The sequence below is a fragment of the Natator depressus genome, chromosome 15 (assembly GCF_965152275.1).
Source record: "Natator depressus isolate rNatDep1 chromosome 15, rNatDep2.hap1, whole genome shotgun sequence".
In the NCBI taxonomy this organism is placed as follows: Eukaryota; Metazoa; Chordata; order Testudines; family Cheloniidae; genus Natator; species Natator depressus.
The window spans coordinates 26,322,352-26,343,615 of NC_134248.1; the positions used below are offsets into that span (position 1 = coordinate 26,322,352).

The following is a 21,264-nucleotide window of genomic DNA, read 5'->3' on the forward strand; positions in this document are numbered from 1 at the left end:
TATCTCCTTTCTGCAAAGAGATTTTGAGCTCTGGCCTTTTTCTTCAGTTCTTGTCAACAGCAGCTCCCTGCTACCGGGGTTCCCATAACACGACAGAGATTTGATCACATGCGGAGTATGTTTGATGAGTACATGAGAAACAGGACCCTCCAGAACTGGAAGTTCTGGATTGTATCCTTTCACTGTGCTACTGTACATTGAATTTGTATCAAAAAAGCACTAAATCCCTATAGGCTTGTGACTGGAGAATAGGACTGAGAGTTAGGAACACTAGGTTCTAATCCCAGCTCTGCCAATAACTGATGCTGTGCCTTTTAGCCAGTCACTTAAGTAACTCTGTTGCTCCATTTTCTCATCTGTAAAATGCGAATAATATTTCCCTGCTTCACAGGGTATTGAGGTATAAATCCATTAATGTATGTAAAGCTTTTCAAGAGGTTTGGAAGGAAGGTGCTGTAGGAGTGCAAAGTATTATTACTATTTGTTATTATGGTTTAAAACCTGTTAAAGTTTAGTGAATACTGTCCCTGAGGTTATAGCTCGTCTGTTCATTTTTTAGAAAAGGCCACTGTTAAGATAAGTGATATTTAAATAATCAATTCCTTACTGATAACTACTGAGATTATTAAAATTTAATTTTAATAAAATCACATATGCTTTTCACCATTTATGTGGTTTTCTTTTTGCCCTGCACTCGTACTGTACAGTGAACCAGACTGGTCAGTTTCTCTTTCTGGTTCTCCTGCACTGGCTGCTACGTTGAGTTGCAGACACTTTAAGAGAAAGCTAAGATATTATTTTGGTTTATATTCACCAGTATTTAAAGGATTCTGTCCCTTAGTCAGATTGTGCAACGCTTTTGGGGAAGACTCCCATGTGCTCTACACAGCAAGTTTGACCTAGCATCTGTGGGAAAGGCCCAAGGATTTTGCAGCATTCTAGTATGTACCTCACACTGGAGCAGCTTCAGAGAAAGTAGAAAAATAGTTCCCTGCAGTTGATTTAACTGTGAAAATTATTGATCAACTAAGGACAATATCCCATGTGTTGCTTAATTGGATATTATATTTTATACTCCTCCAAAATGTTCAACTCCTGCAGAATTTGGTTTTAAAAAGGCTTAAGAGCATTATAAAAGTTGTCAGGGAGGAAGCTGGAAGTTTTGGCAGCTCGGTAGGAGGCAATTGGAACTTTTTGCACTCAGGAAGATATGGGAGGCAATTTGGGATAGTTGGATATTTCTCCTAAATGTTCAGCAGTAAAATGGTTGTGGGGATCTAAATTGGCATCATGAGGTTTCAGAGTTAATGCCTCACTGAGATGAACTGGACAGTTTACGTTTATCAGAGCTATTGTTTTAGGCAGTTTGCAGCAGGGACCTTGAAGGGAGTGAATAATACTCTCAGCAAACCACCTCTCACAGCCGGTTATGCCTCCAAGTTCCTTTTTAGCAATTGGGTTTAATTCTCAGGACACACTGACATTTTCCAGAATACTGTCCAGTGAAAGCTTAGGAGGCTATCTGTGCCCATAGTCAGCCATCATGATGACGAATGAAAACTGTTTTCACCATGGTAAAATGACTGTAAAGCAGTGAAGGAGGTTCATAACATAAATCTGAAAATCCCTTAATAGTTTCTGCTACGTAAAGGAGGGAGATGAGTAAGCTGATCTTGGGCTGGGAGAGATAGCTGAAGAATAACCTGTTACATTACTTTTCCAGTCATTTTACAAGGGGGTGTAAGCGCAGGCAGTCCCTTTAAACATAACAGGAAATAATTAGATTGATCTTGGCCATTAGTGTTGGAGGGTACCCAGGAGCATATTACAATGTTGAGACTTGTTTATGCCATACTTCCACGCTTTGATGGAATTGGAATTTTTTTTTTTTTACTGTTATCAGAAGATCTAAAGATAGTGGTAGATTGTCAGGCCCATTGATCATAGAACTGAACTATCTTTAAAGCCCTGGATAAGTTCCGTGGGTACATATTTCACGAGCTGGTTTGATTTTAAGTTTTGATTTAGTTGGGGGCAGGTTGTTTTTGTTCTAGAATTATTCAAACATCATCATAACAGATTGTTTTGTAGGTCAAGCGTAGTGACAATTTCAGCTGTGATATAGGAGACCCTGATTTGATATCTGCTCCCAGTCACTGCTACATGGGGCCAGCGGAGGCTAAATTGTGCTTTAAAGGATGCAGCCTTCTGCGAGCAGGAGAGAATGATCCTATGTTACTCAATATCTTTTAGCTCATTACAATGTGAGAATCCTGTCCAGTCCTCCTTTTCTAGTAGGGTTGTAGCCATCACAGTGCCCATCCTTCAGGTTAGAGGAGTTAATGGGAGGAATCCCTAAAGCATGTCTATAGCTTGCTGCTGTTAGCACTGGTTGCCAAAGGATTCTGATCAGAAGAGGTGTCCCCCAGAGTGGAATGTCCCACGGTTTCATAGGCTGTGTCTAAGGCTAGCTGCATCTTTTTATAACAGTATAATAAAAAGGAGGGACACAAACTACTAGGACTAGAAACATTTTTCGTGATTTCTTTTAAATGTTCCTTTGTTATTTGCAATCCAAATTCTACAGCATGATGCTAGTGCATGGGGACCAAGCATTGAAAGTGACCATAAATTGATGAGTCTAATTTCACTGTTCATACAGAATGAATTACTAAAGTAGACAAACAACATAGGTGAAGAGCACTGACATTAGATGTTGTTTTATTTTAATATCCCAGGGAGAAATGTTTCTTTAAATGTTAGTGTCCCTTTGCTGGTTGAAGTCCATTTAAATGCCTTCTGTTTCCCACTTACATTGAACTATTAATGGTTGTTGTTTTTTTATTAAGATGCTCTGTGCTCCTCTTTTTTTTCCCCTTAACCCTCAATGATTTGCAGTTTAGTATTATCATTAAGCCACTGTTTGAGTCCTTCAATGGAATGGTGTCTACGACTAGTTTAGAGGATCTGAACCAGACCGCAATGGCTTGGCTGGATCAGCATTGTTCGCTCCCTGTTCTGAGGCCAAGTAAGTAGAGTTCTAACCAGTGGTAATTTAATACTATAATAATTGTTACCATACAGTTTCCTCTTGGAAATTCAGCATGGGAAAGGGAAGGAAGGCATGATATAGGATGTGATTTTTTTCAACCCTCTTGCATTGTTGCAATGGAAAATTAAGAACTGTTGTTGCCAGTGAAATTCACTTTGAGCATTTCTTGTTAGCACCAAGGAGAGAAAATAATTTAACTTTTGTTTGTAGAGACCAGAAATTAAATATAGATTCAAGCCATAACATTTTAATCCAGATTTCAAACACTCTTGAGATGGCGTAGGGGTCAGGAGAGTGGTTTGTCTTGTTATGAAGATAGAAGATGTTTGAATTTGTGCTTAGCTTTCAAATGCCTGTGAAGTTTGGGGGTGATTGAAGCTGATGCCAGTTTCTCAATCCTCCTCCATTATGAAGCAGCAAGTTCATATCTGTGGTTAATACTGCAAAATAATACAGTCTATATTGGAACAAGTTGGGATTTTGTTGAAAAGTGCAGTCAAAATACTAGATCTCCACTTTGTAAACATTGTCCTTCCAGCAAAGTCATTGCGCTTCAATGTCTTTGACGTTGCATTGTTGAGGCTCCGTGTGTACTGCACGAATATCTGTGTATCTGTACTTGCTGGAGGATTCTCTGCTCCTTGAAGTCTTTAAACCACAATTTGAGGACTTCAATAGCTCAGACATAGGTGAGAGGTTTTTCGCAGGAGTGGGTGGGTGAGATTCTGTCACCTGCGTTGTGCAGGAGGTCGGACTTGATGATCATAATAGTCCCTTCTGACCTTAGTATCTATGAATCTATAATAGATCATTTATCCCTGCTGTAACTTCACTGTGTACTATGTGAATCTGTTTGCAATCAGACTAATTGTTCTCCTTGATTCTTTTCTGGCCCTTTATTCCAGTGGTGCTGAACACCCTTCGGCATCTCAGTATAACCACCTCGATCCTGTCAGATCCATCACGCCTGCCAGAGCAAGCCACTGAGGCAGTTTGTAAGATCAACAAAACAGCTGGGGAAACCTAACAACCACAAATGATGAGTTACCTATACAAGACGTGAAGAACGTCCCAGCCTCACAGACTTACAAGTCTCCTTACAGTTCGTGCACTTTAGAAAGGATTCTCTCTATCATGTAGGACATTGTTCAGGGCATTTTGCCTCTGGCTTCTGAACATGTAGAGATACAATGCAACATTGTCTAAGGCTTGGCTCCCTCTTCAATACCTGTTAGGCTCAGTTAAGTGAGAATGCCAACCTCAGATACATAAGTAGGCTAGGGTCCTGCATTCAGTAATAAAAAAAATCTCCATCAATGAAGCATGAATAAATACACAGTGAACATCTTTGCATAAAATGACTTTAAGTACTAAACAAGGTGTAAATTCACTACACCTAGGAACAATTTGTTAAAGGGAAATGCACATCTGATTTCATGAAAGGTACTGTGCTTTTTCATTTTATTACCTGCTGTTCAATTTCTTTGTTGTGTTACTTGAACAGTAAAAAAGTTGATAAAAAGAATGATCAACATATTAATAACCAAAGGAGAAAAAAGTTAATCAAAGATACAAAATCATGGTAAAATACTAGAATTAAAATCTCAGGTTGTGTATGTATCTTTATTTTAGTTCAGTATATTATTTGTATGTGATCATTTGGTGGGTATGCTTTATTTCCTAGCAAATAAAGTAGCAGATATTTTTGTAGAACTTTTTTTTCCTGATTTAGGCAGTACAAGTGCATAGCAGGACAGTTTGGCAAGTACAAGAGAACAATTTCTTTAATTTGTGTGAATTTTTTACTTGTAAATATAGACGTGAATTTCCATACAGGCTTAAACTGTAAACTATTTTTTCTTACATGCTGCAGAGTTGAACTCTCCATCATAACACATGTGCACAGATGATGCTGTAATGCTTTAGAGACAGAAACTGAGTTTGTAATGCTAGGAAGTTGGCATTTATGTTGTCACAGAAATTAGATCAATCCATATGTACTCATAAGCTATCCCTCACTCCTGTATCTTCTTTGCCTATTTCCCCTGCTTCAGTATCCCTGCCCTAAGTCCTAAACTCTTGAAAGATTTAGGTCACGGTTGTCAATCTTTAAGAGGAGGCTTGCATCCAACATAAAACTTAGAACACAGCTTGTTTGATATCTGAAATGTGATTTCATTCACTGTGACTGGCACAGTAAGTGTCTGACATAACTATAGATGTGTCTGAGCTTCACTGTTCACTAGCAATGTGTTCGTCACCATAGTGCTAGCAACTTCTGGCCAACAGTACCTCATGCAGATTGTTCCTGTCCACATTAGGATTAATCTAAGTGGGGCAGGGTGTATGAATGTGCCATTGGCGAATTAGGGGGAGTATGGGCATAAACCTGGAGACTCTTGACCCATGATTTGTAGGCCTTCTCTTGCAGTGCCTTCTCCATAGCTCATGTCATGGAGGGTCTGCAAAACTGACTCTCTTTGGTTGGAGCAAAGCTGGAGCAGAAAATTTATGCTTCAAGGCTTCCCAGCTTTGGGGTTTGTTCCTTGCCAGTGCCTTTGCACAGCACCTTGCCCACCAGTGTTGCTCTCAGCCTGTGTGCTGGGGACAGGGTTTGGCTTGTGGGTAACAAGTTACTCTGCTGCATCGCTGTAATGAAGTCTACTAAAAACATGATCCTTGATAGCCAGCCCCCTTGACCTGAAAGTAGAGGCACGATGTAAAGCTTAAGTCTTCTGTTGAGGTTCTGATGCGGCACTCATCACTCTGGTATCTGAGCTCCTGCTTTCCAATGCACTGTGAAAAACTAAGTGATTTGTTGCTTAGCTACTAGCATATAACCACCTAAGCGGAGAGCTGTACTGTGCACAGCTAGAGAAATGCCTAGCAGTGTCTGCTTTCACAGTGACGGGTAACTCCAATAATGTGGTTACACGTCTGAGCGTTTGTTTGGTTTTTTGTTCCACTGCATGAATTAACTTCATCTGCAAAAGAATTGAGCCTTCAGGCCATTGACTGTATTTTGTATCTGGCTCAAAATTTGAGATCCCAGAAGTTTACCAAACTCTCAGGTCAGTTTTCGTGGCAGAAAAATAAATCATTAAACTCAGCACAACTTGTTAATAACCCTGACAATTCCACTACTTTCTAGAGAGAAGTTATTAGGAACCATGTTAACAATCCAGGTAAAGCCACCTGATATCTTCCCTTGGTACCTTTCCTTCCAGTTTCACAAGCAAGCTGCATTGAGATGCGCAGGTCTAGTACGCTGACAGTGTTTAGTTAGGTTTCAGAGTAACAGCCGTGTTAGTCTGTATTCGCAAAAAGAAAAGGCGTACTTGTGGCACCTTAGAGACTAACCAATTTATTTGAGCATTTGAGCAGTTTCCACAGTATGCATCCGATGAAGTGAGCTGTAGCTCACGAAAGCTTATGCTCAAATAAATTGGTTAGTCTCTAAGGTGTCACAAGTACTCCTTTTCTTTTAGTGTTTAGTTAGAGAGCAGACTGAAAATAATTTGATATTACACATTCTAAAATATTTTCAGGGATTTTACATGAGGAAGCAACTCTTCACTTTCTCTGCCATATAACTTTCCATTTGGAGGGTCAGGCTTTCAAAAGTTACCTGTGAAACAAACTGCAGGATTTCCCTGTCCTGAGTTTTTGCATTCTCAACTTTTCACAGCTGAGTTTTTGCACATGCCGAACATCAGTTATGGTGGAAATGGCATTTGTACATGCAAATCGAGAGACATTTTGCTACGCATTTATATACCTAAACTTCACACACACCTCTGAGATTTTTGCAGCTGTAGAAAAACTTCAGTCACAGCTGTAGGGATAGCAGTTGAAGGTCCTTTGAAAATGTAGGCCTAGACTTTATTGAAATAGTACATAGAGGTGGTTGGTAAGCGGTGAAGTGGCTTTTCTACATATATACTCAGGCCTAGATATGCAGTACAATCTATTAGTAAAATAAGCAATATTGTTTGGTATCCATCTGAATAAATGGTGCTATATAAATGTAAGATCTTTTCTATCGATGCCTATATTCAGCCTTCATTTTATCAATGATCTTGAACTTCTAACAAAATCTGACACAGTGATTAGCTGGGTTCCCCCCCAACTTCCTCATTTACACACCTACCTTATTGATACATATTTTAACATGCAAATATATATATATCAGGTGAAGTTGTCTCCAGTCTGCATGGTAGATATTGTGCCTGGTTCTTACCTCATCCCAGTGTAAATTGGGAGTAATTGCATTGAAGACAATGTGAAGTGCGATCATAATCAATCTTTCCCTCAACACGCAAGATGTACTAAGAGCCTGTTAGAAAGCTCATTGAAGTCAGTGGAAGTCTTTCTGCTGACTTCCAGGAGCTTTGGATCAGACCCGAAAGAGTTCAGTCCCAACTCCCATTGAAATCAATAGAAGGACTCGCATTGACTGCATTGGTAGCCTAAAGGAACATGAAAGGATATTGTGACTGAGCTGCTTAAAGTTATCAGGTTACCACTTTTTTTATCTAGAAGTCTGCTAAAAACCATCGAGTCTCACTGCATAGCTGAACAGATTAAAATGGGACAGATAGGTTAGTTGCAGGGGAAACGGACACAGAACAGTTCTGCTTGCTGTGCAAAGATCGGCAGCACTTTATCGTTGGGTTTTTTTATTAAAAATTGCTGACTTCAGCAGTGAGGAAGGGGAAAAGTGTACGAGGGAGAAGAAAAAAGAATACAGACTTTTCATTCTGTCTGGCATTTACCAGAAATCATCTGCTTTCCTAAATCTTTTGAGTTGAACAAATACCCATGACGCATGGAGACTTGAACAATAAGATCTTGCCCCTTAGTGGAGGTTTATAATTCTGAGAACCCTTTGCCACCTAATTTCTGTAAATCTGAACTCTCGTTTGTTTATTTCAGACTACAGGTTTTATCGTGACAGTGCTTATTGGGGGCTCTGGAAACTGGACTGGGAGTTTACAGACCTTGGTTCAATTCCTGGCTCTGCCGCTGTTTTGCTGTGGGCCTAGTCACTTACATCTGCCTCAGTTTCTTCCTCTGTAAAATGGGGATGATACTTCATCTTTTGTAAAGCAGTTAGTATTTCTACAGAGCTTTTCTTTAGATCGCAAAATACTGTTATGAAAAAAGATTGACCCAATTTATATGAATTGCGGTGTAAATCTCTGCTATAAGCTTGAACTTTGTATTCTATTTCTGCTCACCAGCTAAGGGCTTTAAATAACACATCTTTCAAAAAGAGGATTTCTGCCCAGAGCAATCACACTCTGCCTCAGTTTATCGAGTTCCAATTCAGTTCTGTGTGGCACCAAACAGATGCAGGCTCTCAACCAGTCCCCACTATCTGTCTGCAGTTTACAGAGAATTTTAGGTGACACCTACGGTCTACCTCGCCTTCAGTGGCTTCATATTGTAGATTGGTTCCCAAAGAATCTGTAGTGCTCAGATTCATTGTTAGCTTCCCTAAAAGCCAAACACAAGTTATGCTTTACTCAGACCCAAATCATTGGGTTCAATACAGGGGTATCTGGGTGAAATAATGGCCTGTGATGTACTAGATCAGCATTTCTCAAAGTGGGGTCCACGGGCCCTGCTGATCAACTCCTCCCAGCACCTCCTGCACATCAGGGAACTGTTCCCCAGTGTGCAGGAGGCACTGGGAGGGAGGGGGAAGAGTGGAACAGGCTGCACAGGGAGGGGGCAGAAAGAGGCAGGGAAGAGGAGGGTCAGGGGTGAGTGCATGCAGGGCTTGGGACTGAGCAGGTGATTTGGGGGTCCTTGGATTTTCAAAGTTTGAGAACCACTGTACTAGATGATCTAATGGTCCCTTCCGCCCTTAAACTCTTGTACATCTCTGCAACCCAACACATCAGCTACTGTAGTTCTCTTAGGGCCTTATGCTTCCTGCCAACAGCACAGTCATGGGCAGAAAAAAACAGAAACTAGCTGAGGTTGAGGGAGCAAGAGCACCGCAGGGATGGGGACAAGGGATACTCTTGGCAGCACAATCCCCTCACAGAACTGTTGGGATTTCTTTGTGGGAGATAATACTGGGTCTATTGGCAGGCTCTGCCATGGCTTTCCCGTCCCCTAGAGAAATACCCCCTGCAGGGAGACTCTCTGTATCAGCTGCTGGAAGGGAGCTGTGTGGACAAGCGTAGATGTGCTGTGTCTGCGTGTGACTATTCCTGCGCTCTGTGAGTGCCCCAAGCTCCTGGAGATTTTCTCACAGAGCTGAGGCAATGTCTGCACTGCGAGCACTCGTGTAGACGTTTCCTACATTGAGGGAAGGGGGTTTTCCAATCACTGTAGCTAATCCACCTTTCTGAGAGCCCGTAACTAAGTCGATGGAAGAATTCTCCCATCAACCTACCTATGTCTGTACTGGGAGTTAGGTCAACCTAACTACGTCACACAGGGCGCAAAATTCTTCACAGCCCTGAGCAACGTACCAAGGTTGATCTAATTTGTAAGTACAGACCAGGCCTTATTAGGGTACTACAGGTTTGGTGCGTCTCAGTTCAGCCATCCCCTCCTCCCAACAGGATGATCTGTTGAAAATCCTGAATATAGTGGAGCTTCCTGGGCCCTCTGTGTGCCCTTCTGACCAGGGGATGATATGACCCTTAGAATCTGGGACTCTGAAAATTACTTGATTGTGGGAAATGTGCACAAAAAAGTCCAGTAATACCCCAGAGTCTCCAGGCACCAGCTTTCTGCTAGATCTCTGTGCATCTGTAAGTGCTTGAAAAGGCAAAGACCAGCGAGGTCACACTGCTAAGCAGCGTCTTGCCAGCTTGAGTGAATCCAGTTAGTTTGCAGCCCCAGAGTTTGACATTCCAGTACGTGTGTTTGGTTTTAAAACCAAAAACCTCTGTGAGATCAGGCAGCGGTTTGAGAGCAGTTATAATATTTAGTGCCAGTGGCATTTCTGGGTAATAGCAGAAACGGTCAGCAGCATGAAGCTTTTGTAGTTCCATCTTTTCTGCCTATTCTTGGGATGGTTAATTATTGACCTGCTGGTGCCAGTTGAAAGCTACTTTGGGGGGCAGGGAATTGACTATTCAGTATCAGGACAGTTCTGAATAATTTGTCTGGTGTTATCTACACTTTATTTCCAGTGCCTGCTTCTACTTTTGATTATACACCAAGATAAAGTAAAATGATCAAAGAACTGTTGCCACTAAATCACGTAGTCTTAGGGGCCCAATCGGCAAGTTGCCGAGTGCCCTTAACTTCTTCTGACTTGAGTAAGATATTTGGTGGGGTAACGACTGCAGGATTTGGCCTGCCCATTGCTTGCCTCCAGTAATTTTTGTCTACTATGTGGGTGCGTGTGTTTCATAACAGTTTTCTGCAGCAAGGCCCCTTCCTCCCTCGGCCCTGTTCCCATTGACTTTGATTGGGGCACCGGCTCTCCATTTTTATTCTTTATTAAACAGGTGTCATGCTGTTTTGCACTGCAAGACTGCAGGCACACAGGTAGGTTTTGGACAGATATGTAAAACCCAGTATGGTTACAAAGCAACATACCAAGGCATTTTAATATAATGGTCTCATGGCTGTTGGAATTGTTTTTATTCTGAACTTAAAGCACAGCTCATACGCATGAATAAAATGTTAAGACAAAGTAAGTGAGCGCCCAAAGCAATCCTCCTCTTTAATGATACATTGGACAAAGTGCTTCCTGTGCTGCCATAAAAATTTGCTACAGGTATTTTTTTAAATTAATAGATTTGATTTTTTTGTTACATAAACACTCGGAAGAACACGGGCTTCAGATGTGCTCTTGCTTTGGCCTTGTTGTATAAGGTTTTCTGTTCTATTGTAGGACACAACTTCTGCTGTGCTACTGGTATGCAGCATTTGTCATGCAGCTCTGTTAAATGTGCAATGCAATTTTATATTTACAACCAAAACAATAAATGTTATTTTTTGGAAGAAAACTCTGCTCTTAGTGTGTTCACTTTAAATTTTGTACTGCCTTTATATAGCCAGGGCTCATTGCGGGGGGGCGGAGGAGAGAAGGAGAGCGGCTCCACCTACAAAAGAAGTTCTGTCCACATGAAATGCCCCTCACCATAGCTGTGCAGATGTGACCATGTTCTGAGTGCCTTGTGCTCAGCTCTCCCAACCCCCCCTCCCCCTTTTTTTTTTTTTTTGAGGCTTGACTTCCCCTTTGTGAGGCTCATCTGCTCTAAGCTACTGGAACTTGGCTGCTCTTGTGGGGGCCTAAATGCCCCTTGGGGCTCTGCTATGTTCCTGAGGCTTGGCTTCTTGATTGGAGGAGGTGAAAAATGGTGGGATCTTCCAACCTTACTCACTGGTAGTGCCAGAATGAGCTGTAACTCGCAATAGATTGTACAGAAAGTCATAATCTCTCTCCTTTCTTACCTGCGGGGATGAGCAGTGAAATTCTTAACAATGCTGACATTTAAAGAGTTATCACTGGGTGTCTTGAGTCAGCAGCCATTGAGATGAATGGAGTCGTCGACACCTCAGGTACCATTTCAGATCTGCAAACAAAGACAAATGTCACCGCATCAGTTACACTGAGTCAGGTCACGTTTGAGGCGATCTCAGCAACCAACCACTAGAAACATAGGCTACGTCTACACTTGCAGATGTAGAGCGCCGGGAGTTAAACCAGGCCTCGGAGACAGCACCAGGGAAAGCGCTGCTGTGTGTTCACACTGTGCTCCTTGTGACTGTGGAGCATGTCCACATGAGCAGCTCTTGCAATGCCACAGAGAGCAGGCATTGTGGTCACTATCCCAGTGTGCAAGCGGCTGCAGCGTGTTTTGGGAAGGGTTTGCAATGCCTAATGGGGCAGGTACAGCATCACATGATGTAGGTTTCCCAATCCCATTGTTCCATGGGCATCCTACTAGATTGCCAGCTGCTTTTCAAATGTGGGGGGAGAGACAGTGTGTTTTGGGGGACAGTGTGTCAGCATGCTATCTTGTAAGTTCAGCCAGCGGCAGGGGAAAGAGGGAAACCCAACATCAGCCCCCACCCCATGCCTCTCACACACACACCTGCATCTGCAGCCAGAGCATTCCATAGAAATGGTTTGCTTTGTGTCCAGGAGCAGATAAGCATGCGGGCTGTCAGAAACGGAGCTTTGAAAGGGGATAGCCGCATGCCTGCAGCAGAGTTCAAAACAATGACCAAGGGATTATGGGATGTTTCCAGAGGCCAATCACAGCCCAGTAATGCAACACCTCATCCACACGGACACACCGGCACTACAGCCCGGATGCAGCAAGCTTTATGCTTCTTATGGAGGTGGATTACCAGAGGCGCTCCAGCCACGGAGTCCAGACGATCTAAGTGCCTTGCCAGTGTGGACACCTCAGGAGTTATGGCGCCCGGGGCTGATTTGATGCACTCTAACCTGCAAGTGAGGACAAGACCTTATTTTTTTAAATGAAAGTTTAGATTCTGCACTTAAGGCAGGATGGAAGGCGCCAGGGCACCATACCCATCAGAGCTCTGTACATACCCACAAGTATTGGTCTACCGCACATTTCTTTTTAATTCAGATTTTAGTTACTGTGACGGGGGTCAAGATTCCCCACCACTGGCACCTCCCAGTGGTTGTTCCAGGAATTAGCTCTGTCTGTTGTAGGGCATCCTCAGCATATGGTGTCTTACCCATCGTCTGCTCTGCTGCCTTGGGACCCGCGTTGCTCCCCATTCAGCGGCGTCCGCTTCAGGACACTGCCCTCCGGCAGTGCCCACTACTCCAGACTCACCCCTTTCTGGGGCAGGGGAGGTTTGTTAACAGCAGTCTTTGGGACTCACACCTGCCTCAGTGGCGAACCACAACCCAAAGTCTAGCCCCTTAGCTCAGGGGCAAGTTGCAGTCTGTATTGGCCGCCATCTTCCATGGCCAGTATAAGGGGGGGACCCAGGCCTACCTGCTACTCTGGGTCCCAACCCAGGGACCCTCTAGTGGCAGCCTCTTTCTGCCCTCCTTCATTCCCCTCTTGGCCACTTCCCCTATGGCCCTGTGCACCTTCTCAGCCCTTTGTAGCAGGGCCTGCAGCCTGGCAGGTAACAGGGCTGGAGCCCTCTCCTGCTCCCCCAAGCCAGCCCTGTCCAAGGTGCTAGCTCCTTGCTTCAGGAGCCTGTCCTTCTCCCTCACTACTCAGGGAGAGACTGCCTTCTTCTCTGCTAGGCTGCCTTTATATAGGGCCTCACCCAGCCCTGACTGGCTGCCTCTTCCTTCCCCTGATTGGCCCTCCACAGGCCTTTATTGATTGGCTGCCGGTCTGTGCAGCCTCAAAAGGCCTGTTCCAGACCTTTTCTCGGAGTGGGGTGACTGCCCCACCACAGTTACGCAAAGGTAAATCCAGAGAATTTCCACTGATTTACTGCAAATTGATGCCAGTGTAAATGAGAACAGAATTAGCTCCTATGTCTTAACGTGCAGTTCTACTCCAAAAAGTGATAAAAATGTCACCAGATTCACTCCCTGTGTGTATTCAGTGACAAAAATAAATATTAATGCTTTTGCTCCTCTTAGTGCTGCTGGAGTCCATATAGCCATGGGAGAGGAAGCTGGATTCTATTCTTGCTCATTCATCAACAGAGTTGCTAACTAAATTCCGCTTAGTGACACCTGTAACAATCCACTGGAAACTATGGCATTGCACAGTGTCACTGGGGCCTCATACAGTCTGCAGAACTTCTTTTCCTGGTGATAATGATGCATGAGGAGGAGAAACCCCTGCTAAACTATTGGATTCCAAGCTAAATTTGCATGGATGTTTTAAAAACAAAACAAAAACCTTGTTACGTGTGAACTGGATACATTAGATATTAAATCCATTTAGAGAGAGTAACCATGGAGCCACGCAGAACCACATTTACAGTTATTTCTCATAGTACAACTATAATTAATGTACTCCGTTTCTAAAATCACACAGCCTAGAAATCAATTGGACCTGCAGCATAAGCAGTCAAGAATTGGCCCAGCTAATGTGACTGGGGACCAACAAGCTGACTTAATAAGTCTCTGACTGACCTAGAGGTTCTAAGCTAATGCTTTACATTTTTCATGGCGGAATTTTCCTGATATATTAAGGGTCTGAACCTGCTCCCATTGACGTCAACAGGATCAGGCTCTGACTGTTGTTTTCTCCCCATTCACAACATTGTGCGAGAGCCAATTCCACCAGCCAGAAACCCATTCCAATAATTCTCTGTTTGCCTCTTAACCTGCTTTTCAGTTCTCAGGCTGGTAACTCAAGAGCCCTAGTGTTTCTCTAAGCCAGGAGAAATGCTTGAGCCTAAGCTGGCTGTACCATATACAGCACTAGCAGCTTGAGGCCTGTGTAACAGACACTCCTGTGGGACTGGTGCAGACCTAAGGCTCTAGAATTATGTACTGGTTATTTTTCTCTTTCACTGTTTTTTTGGAGGAGTGTGAGCAGTGGTCTGAGTGCAGAGACTCCTTCACCCAGGTGTGTAACCTCTTTGATGCCCTTTCCCTTATTCCCTCACCTCCACAAGCACTCTCCTAGGCACAGAGATGTTAATGGAAGATGTGTGTGGTGAATAATCATGCGCGCACATAGACACCCAGGCACTGACACTGGAAAAGGGCCCTGCAGCCATCCGGAAAGATGTTTAAAATGTCTCTCTCTGCACTGGGAGCTTGTGTGACAAAGCCAGCCCAGATATCACAAAGAGAAACCCATAAAAGATGAGATGCTGCCTGAGTCACACAGCCCAGTTCTACCTTCTGAAAGGTTAACCCCCTGTGAACCCATCTGCATCTCCTCCGTTGGACTACCAACAACCTTTGCAGTGTATCCTGAAGGTCAGCAGCCTTGTGGTCAGTCAAGCCAAAAGGGGAGGCGAATTCCAGGAGGGAGGGTCCCTCTCTGAGTGGCCACCTCCCAGTTACAGTTGGCCACAGCCATAATCAGCGCCCATACTTCTAGTTGCTTCCCCTAACTTACAGGCAGTACTTCTGTCCTGTCAGGGCTGAGCTTCAGCTAATTAGCCATCACTGGAGCCCTGTTGCAGGAGCACAGATTACCCCTTCCCTTGGTAAAACCCGTGGGAGGAGGCTAAGGGGAAGCAAAACTCTGAGATTTCTCCCATGTTGGTCGGTTAGGGGCCTGCCCCCCATAGAAGGAGCTGCTGGGTTGCCCCACAAAGCGTCTTGAGCCCAAGCCATCTGTCTAGAGGTTCTCTGCTTCTGCAACAGTTCTTGAGCCCCCAGTAGCCATGAAAGAGGGATTCCCCACTAAAGACAGTGTCCCAGGCTAAATCTCCACAGGACAGCAGGTGTGGCTGGGGAAATGGTGTTCTGCTCCCCTGGCTGCCTCTTCCCTGCCCCCCACAATCAGGGTCACCCTCCATTTTATGCCTCCCCTCCTCCTGAATCCCAGCAACGGAGCGTCAGCCAAGAGGTCTGACAGAAAAGAGGGAAGCTGATGCACACGCACGGCCACCACCATTTTCCTCACAGAGCTATGCCCCGAGAGAGCCTCTGTGTATGGACCAGGGGCCATGAGTGGGATATGATTGGTCTGAGGGAGAACAGGCAGAAGCACATCCCACCCATGCCTGGCAGGTTGCCCATAGCACCCAGATGTACAATATTTGTCATCATTGATGAGTGTTTGCCACAGGAGCCCATGGCCTCGCTCACTTCTGTGGAGCAATTGTGCGGCCTTTGGGATGCACCAGATGGTACAAATGGGCATGTTGTAATTTTTCCCCAAGGTCTTCCTACATGGATGGTTACATACACAGGCAGACAACTCTGCCACACACACAACTCCTATGAGCACCCATTTCATCCCTCCACTCCTTTCCACTCAGACCCTGCCAGCGCTTCTTACCCCTAAGCCTTTGAACATCTGATATCTTGTCCCCAGTCAGGCCCAGACAGCCCAGCTCCTTTCATAAAATACTGAATTCCAACTACTTGTGGGACTCCCACAATTCCTGTGAAAAACGAAACTTCACAGCAGCTGGTGCACAGCTGTACTACCAGGAAATCAGAAAGATGAGCACAGGTTCCCCACTCACTCGGTGGTCCTTTTATTTGTTTTCTCGACATCATACAGGGTGTTTGCTCCCAAAACATGTGAGCAGAATTTGAGCTAGTGTGAGTTATTATGGGGCCATTCACAGCCCCTCTGAGAGACAGAGGGAGAGCTCAAATGCAGCTGGGATGCAACCTAATACAAGTTCAATTCACCAGGACCCAATTCTGTGTGCTTTTCTCAAACTCCTATTGACTCCCCCACAGCAAGATCCAATGTCTTGCCTGGCTAAGGAGTGCATGATTGAGCTCCTCATGGGCCCTAGACACAATATTGATACACTAGCACAAATAAATATGGACTAAATAGCCTTCCAATAAATATAATTACAATTTAAAACATTCATGCTTTAAATATTTTAGTTTTTAAAAGATCAAGTAATTCAGAAACCTAATCCAATAGGTAAACTAACCATTGTGTCCCTAGTACCAACCATCACATAAATAATGATCAATTGTATTTAACAGAAACCCACAATGTCTGAAACTTAAATATTTTCACACTGCCACATTTGGTTTGGCCTTGACCACATTCATTTGCTTCATACATTGTTCATAGTGTTGGAAAACCCGCCAGAAATAAATTTGCTTCTCAATGTTAGAGGTGGGCTCATTTTGTTCAAATGCTTTAGGTCGTTGTGGAAGGTAGCATAAGACGTTATTTAGCAGGATCTTCAGTTGGGCTACATTAGCAACAATTGAGTTCTTGAAGCTAAAATCATTACACAATGAATAGAGAGTTTGGTTTTTTGATGAAACAGAGTCTAAAACAGAGTGGAAAACGTAGGAGGCGTTGCAATATGGGGCAAGCACTTTTTGATCAAATTTCAAGCAGTTTGGTATTTTTTCCATCATCATGTTGGTCGATGAGTTAGTCAGAGTGATAATTATCTGTGTAAAAGGCCGACATGTGTTCTAAATGGGGAGAAAGAGAGAAAAATGATAATTTATCATTTTAAGTTATTCCCTGGTAGTTTTCTACTTTGCATAAACTTTCACGCATGCTTAATTATATTAAGAGTTATAGTCCTTTTACTAAATACCTATTATGGTCATTTCTCTCTGCACTGCCTCTGATAGATAGTTAAGATTGCCCAACACTTTCTATCATATGATCCTGGTTTTAGTAGCTTATAACTTAGCCTGCATGGGAAATTTCAGCCCAAACAATGAATGTGGCAGTCACCCTCAGGCTGAGTAGTGCAGGGTTTTTAGCAAAAAGTATTCAGCCATTTCCAAAAATGAAAGTCAGGAAAAATAGTTTCTTTTGCCCTTAAAAAAAAAACCAACCAAGTCTTTCACTGGAAAGCTCTAGGGCCTTCATGCTTTGGAGCGAGGAATTGAATTTTGGATCAGAGATGGGCCTTTTGCTGTTCCCATGGGGAGGGAATAAAGCACCCAAATTTGGCCAAGGTAGGAGCCTTTGGGGAAATAAAATCTCAATTTGCACATACTCCATAGCCTTGGTAGAGCTTGCCAGCTACATTCTCCAAAGATTTCATCTGTAACGAATACCCTCCTGCCCCGCACAGCTCCTGCGTGGTGACTGCAGTGTGCCTGTATCCTTACTGCTTGGGCGACTGAGTGTGCTGAGCAGGCCTTTCCGTGCAGGGGCTCCTCCTGACTGCAGTGGTGCCAGGCACCGGCACTAAAGAGCAAGATGACCGGCTCTTGGGTCCGCTCAGTGCTCTCGCTGCTTGGGCCCAGGTAACGTGAAGGAGGAAGCTGTTTGACGCAAATGCGGGGGGGAACGAGCTGGACTGACTGACGTGGAAGGGGCAGTTTGGCCCATCTGGACAAAGCGATTGTGACGAGGCCAGGGGTCGTCAAACTTCATTGCACTGTGACCCCCTTCTGACAACAAACATTACTTCACGACCCCAGGAAGCCTGAGCCCATCTAAGCCCCACTACCCTGGGGGGGGGGGCAAAGCCCGAGCCTCACCTCTCTGGGGAGGGGGGCCCAAGATGAAGCTCAAAGTCTTCAGCCCTAGGAAGGGGCCAGCAACCTGAGCCCACTGCCCACGGCTGAAGCCCTCAGGCTTGGCTTCGGCCCCGGGCAGTGGGGCTCAGGCTTCAGCTCTGGGCCCCAGCAAGTCTAAGCCAGCCCTGGTGACCCCATTCAAAGGGGGTTGCGACCCACAGATTGAGAACCGCGGGACTAAGGCATGGGGGAAAGAGGCACAGGCAGGGAGCCAGGGTAGCGGGGGGAAGATTGGGGAAGGAGACTGGGAGCTGTGGGGCCAACCGGGACAGGGAAACAGAGTGGAGGGGGCAGGGAGATTGAGATCAGGCAACGTGCAGGGGAGAGACTGGGACTGGGAGCCAGTGGTGGTGGGGAAGACAGATTGAAGAAGGAGCTGTGGGGGAGGGGAACTGGGACAAGGAACCGGTGGGGGGTGGGGAGAGGGGAGGGAAGGCTGAGATCAGACCAGGACCCTAGGGTGTGGGGCAGAAAGTGGGACTGGCCACACAAGGAGCTGGGGGTGGGAGAGGGGGGGTCAGTTAAAAGCTTGCAGAGTCAAGCACTCAGAAGTGAGGTAGTTCTAGCAGGTTGAGACAATGAAGCCCCAGCCCCTGGAACGACCGGGCAGGTGGCCTGGTGCGTCCTGACAGCAGCGATGCTGCTGTTCCAGGGGAGCCCCACAGGTCCGAGCAACGGGACCACGCCGGCTGCCTCAGACTAACTGAACGGTGTGCGCAATTTTAGGTCGTAGGTTGGTTACCTGTACGTGCACTGCTTTGGAAGGGAAGCTGTGGTACGGGGGACTGTGCCTTTAAGGCCTACGCTTCCCAAACAGGGGCTGGGCAGGGTGCTGGGAAGTACAGCCAGGTGGAACCGGTCCCAGAATAAAGCAGAGCTCTTGCAAGCACTATCAGCTCTGAGGGATCACTGACCACCACACAGGTGATCATGCAGCATGTGATGGTAGCCTGGGGGCCCCGGCTCCTTATAAGAAGACAGGTGAAAGACCTGGGGAGGTCTGTCCAGAGAAGCCTGACAAAGGCCCAGCAGAGCTCCTCTGTTTGCAGGGATCTGGCCAGCAGAGGCCTGATGAGCTGATACAAGAGTAACTGAGGACATACCACCACCACCACCACCACCACCCCAAGGGATCTAGACTTGGGTGCCCAGCATCAGCAGGGACTGGGGGAAGAGCTCTCCGCTTCAGCCAGGTGAGGCCTGGCTGGAGCTTCCTGCAGTGAGAGACAAGAGCAGAAGCATTAAAAGGAAGAGTCTGGGGAAAGGGCAGCCAGCAGAAGCTGGGGGTTGGGAAAGAACTATCGAGTTTGGCCAGGGGCTGGAGCGACGGTGGAGGGATTTGTTTGGGTTTAAGCTGACATTTGAACTGCTATGTGTTTTAATAAACTAGCCCCCAAGAAGAAGTGTTCTCTGACTCACCAGAGACTTGGCACAGTTTTTAAGAAGCCAAAAAAGGCAGCAGTAGGTCTAACCCCTTTGTGCATATGCATTCTGACATAGTCTTTAATTACATGATCACATGCTGTTTTTTCCACAAGACTCAGGCTGGACCAGCTGTGGGGCTGAATCACGGTTATGCAATGAATAAAGCTGTTGTCTGCAGGACCCCTGCCTCATTTGTTGCCGAAGTTGGAAGGTGTGTGGTGAACAAGGCAGGAAGAATGGTCGTGTGATTAAGGCAGTTGAGTGCCCCTCCATGGAGAATTGGATTCTATCCCTGCCTCTGCCTTGCTATGTGATGCGAAGAAAGTAACTTAAATTTCACAGATGGTCACTAATTGGGTGGTTCTCATTTTCTAGGTGCCTAACATGAGACACCTTGGGCCAGAGCTGCAGCCGTGCTGAGCGCTCACAGCTGTTACTAAAGTCGATGAGAGCTGTGCATTGAAAATCAAGTGCTATGTAATGTTATGTAGTCTGAAAAATTAGGCCCTACATGTCTCAAGTTGGGCACCCATAGTTAGTGGACACTCAATAATTTTGGCCTTAAATTCTGTGCCTCTGTTCCCCAGCAGTAAAATGGGGTGATGATGATAACCCCTCCTCTCACATGTGTTGTGAAAATAAACAAATGTTTGTGAATAGCTCAGGTATTCCAGTAAGAGGCCTGTAGAAACACTCTGGAGGAAATTAAAAATTCTGTGTTCAGTGCAAGTTAGTGTGAGACAAATAAGTGAGGGGGCCACACACTGAGTGAGGAGGCTAAAAATAAATACAGAATAACTATCTAGTCTCTGGATGAGGCAGGGGTTCCTGTGGGAATAATATAATATGCAATTGTGATTAAAGCCTGTATCAGACATCCGCACAAAGTGGCCAAATGAAGATTGCATAGGCAGCCTTAATTCTGGCACTTTTGAGCACTGGACTTTACAGCCTTATGTTCTTCTAATTTTTTTTAAGCTCTAACTTCCTCTTTAAAAGAACAACAAACTAAAATAACAGAATTTCTGTCCTATGGAATGATATCGACCTTCAACTTATGTCATCAGCAAGGATCCAACCTTTTCAGCTGCAGTATGGCCCTCTATGCTTGACCTAACAGTAACAGGTAGCCGTAGGAAGCTGTTGTGCTCTGATCAGCAATTAGAGTGGGTTCCACGGGTTTCACGGTTACTTACTGAGAGCAGAGGAATGTAGAGACGCTGCACTCCTGGGTTCAATTCCAGGTTCTGGAGGGCAGTGTCTCTCATCATTAGAGACACTTCTACCCATCCCATTTCTATGCCCTTCTGCTCCTGCCTGCACCTCCCAGGTCCCTGTCCCGCTCTCCTATCTACCCCACCGTCTTCATCTCCTGTCCCTTTGCTCCTATTCTACCAGCTCTACCTATAATATACACATTATAGTACCAAATTTTGAAGGTTGAAAGTATTTTACTGAAAGTCCTAAATTCAGAGGCTTTCCTTAAGCACAAAACTTTCCATGCAGTGAACCTACCGGAAGCGAGATTTGAAAAGCCTATCATTTCCTTTCTAGACTTTGCAGGCTTTACTGCCTTGGAAAGTGACAATACCATAAAACTCTAGTTAACATTAAAAAATATAATAATTACAGTGTCTCCATTGTTGACTGGAACACAAAAAGCCCATTCTCTTTTCTTTTGAGATGATTGTTTCTAATT

At 44.9% G+C, this 21,264-nt stretch overlaps 1 protein-coding gene across 1 annotated transcript in view; it reads left to right on the forward strand.

Annotated features, from left to right (window-relative positions):
* MLXIP (MLX interacting protein) overlaps window positions 1-8,779 on the forward strand; it is a 67,177-nt gene extending 58,398 nt beyond the window's left edge. The window contains exons 15-17 of the mRNA XM_074972775.1: window positions 48-171; window positions 2,899-3,028; window positions 3,958-8,779. Coding sequence (XP_074828876.1) covers window positions 48-171; window positions 2,899-3,028; window positions 3,958-4,079 — 376 coding nt within the window. The 3' untranslated portion in view covers window positions 4,080-8,779. The remainder of the gene's footprint in view (window positions 1-47; window positions 172-2,898; window positions 3,029-3,957) is intronic.
* Window positions 8,780-21,264: the final 12,485 nt, after the last annotated feature.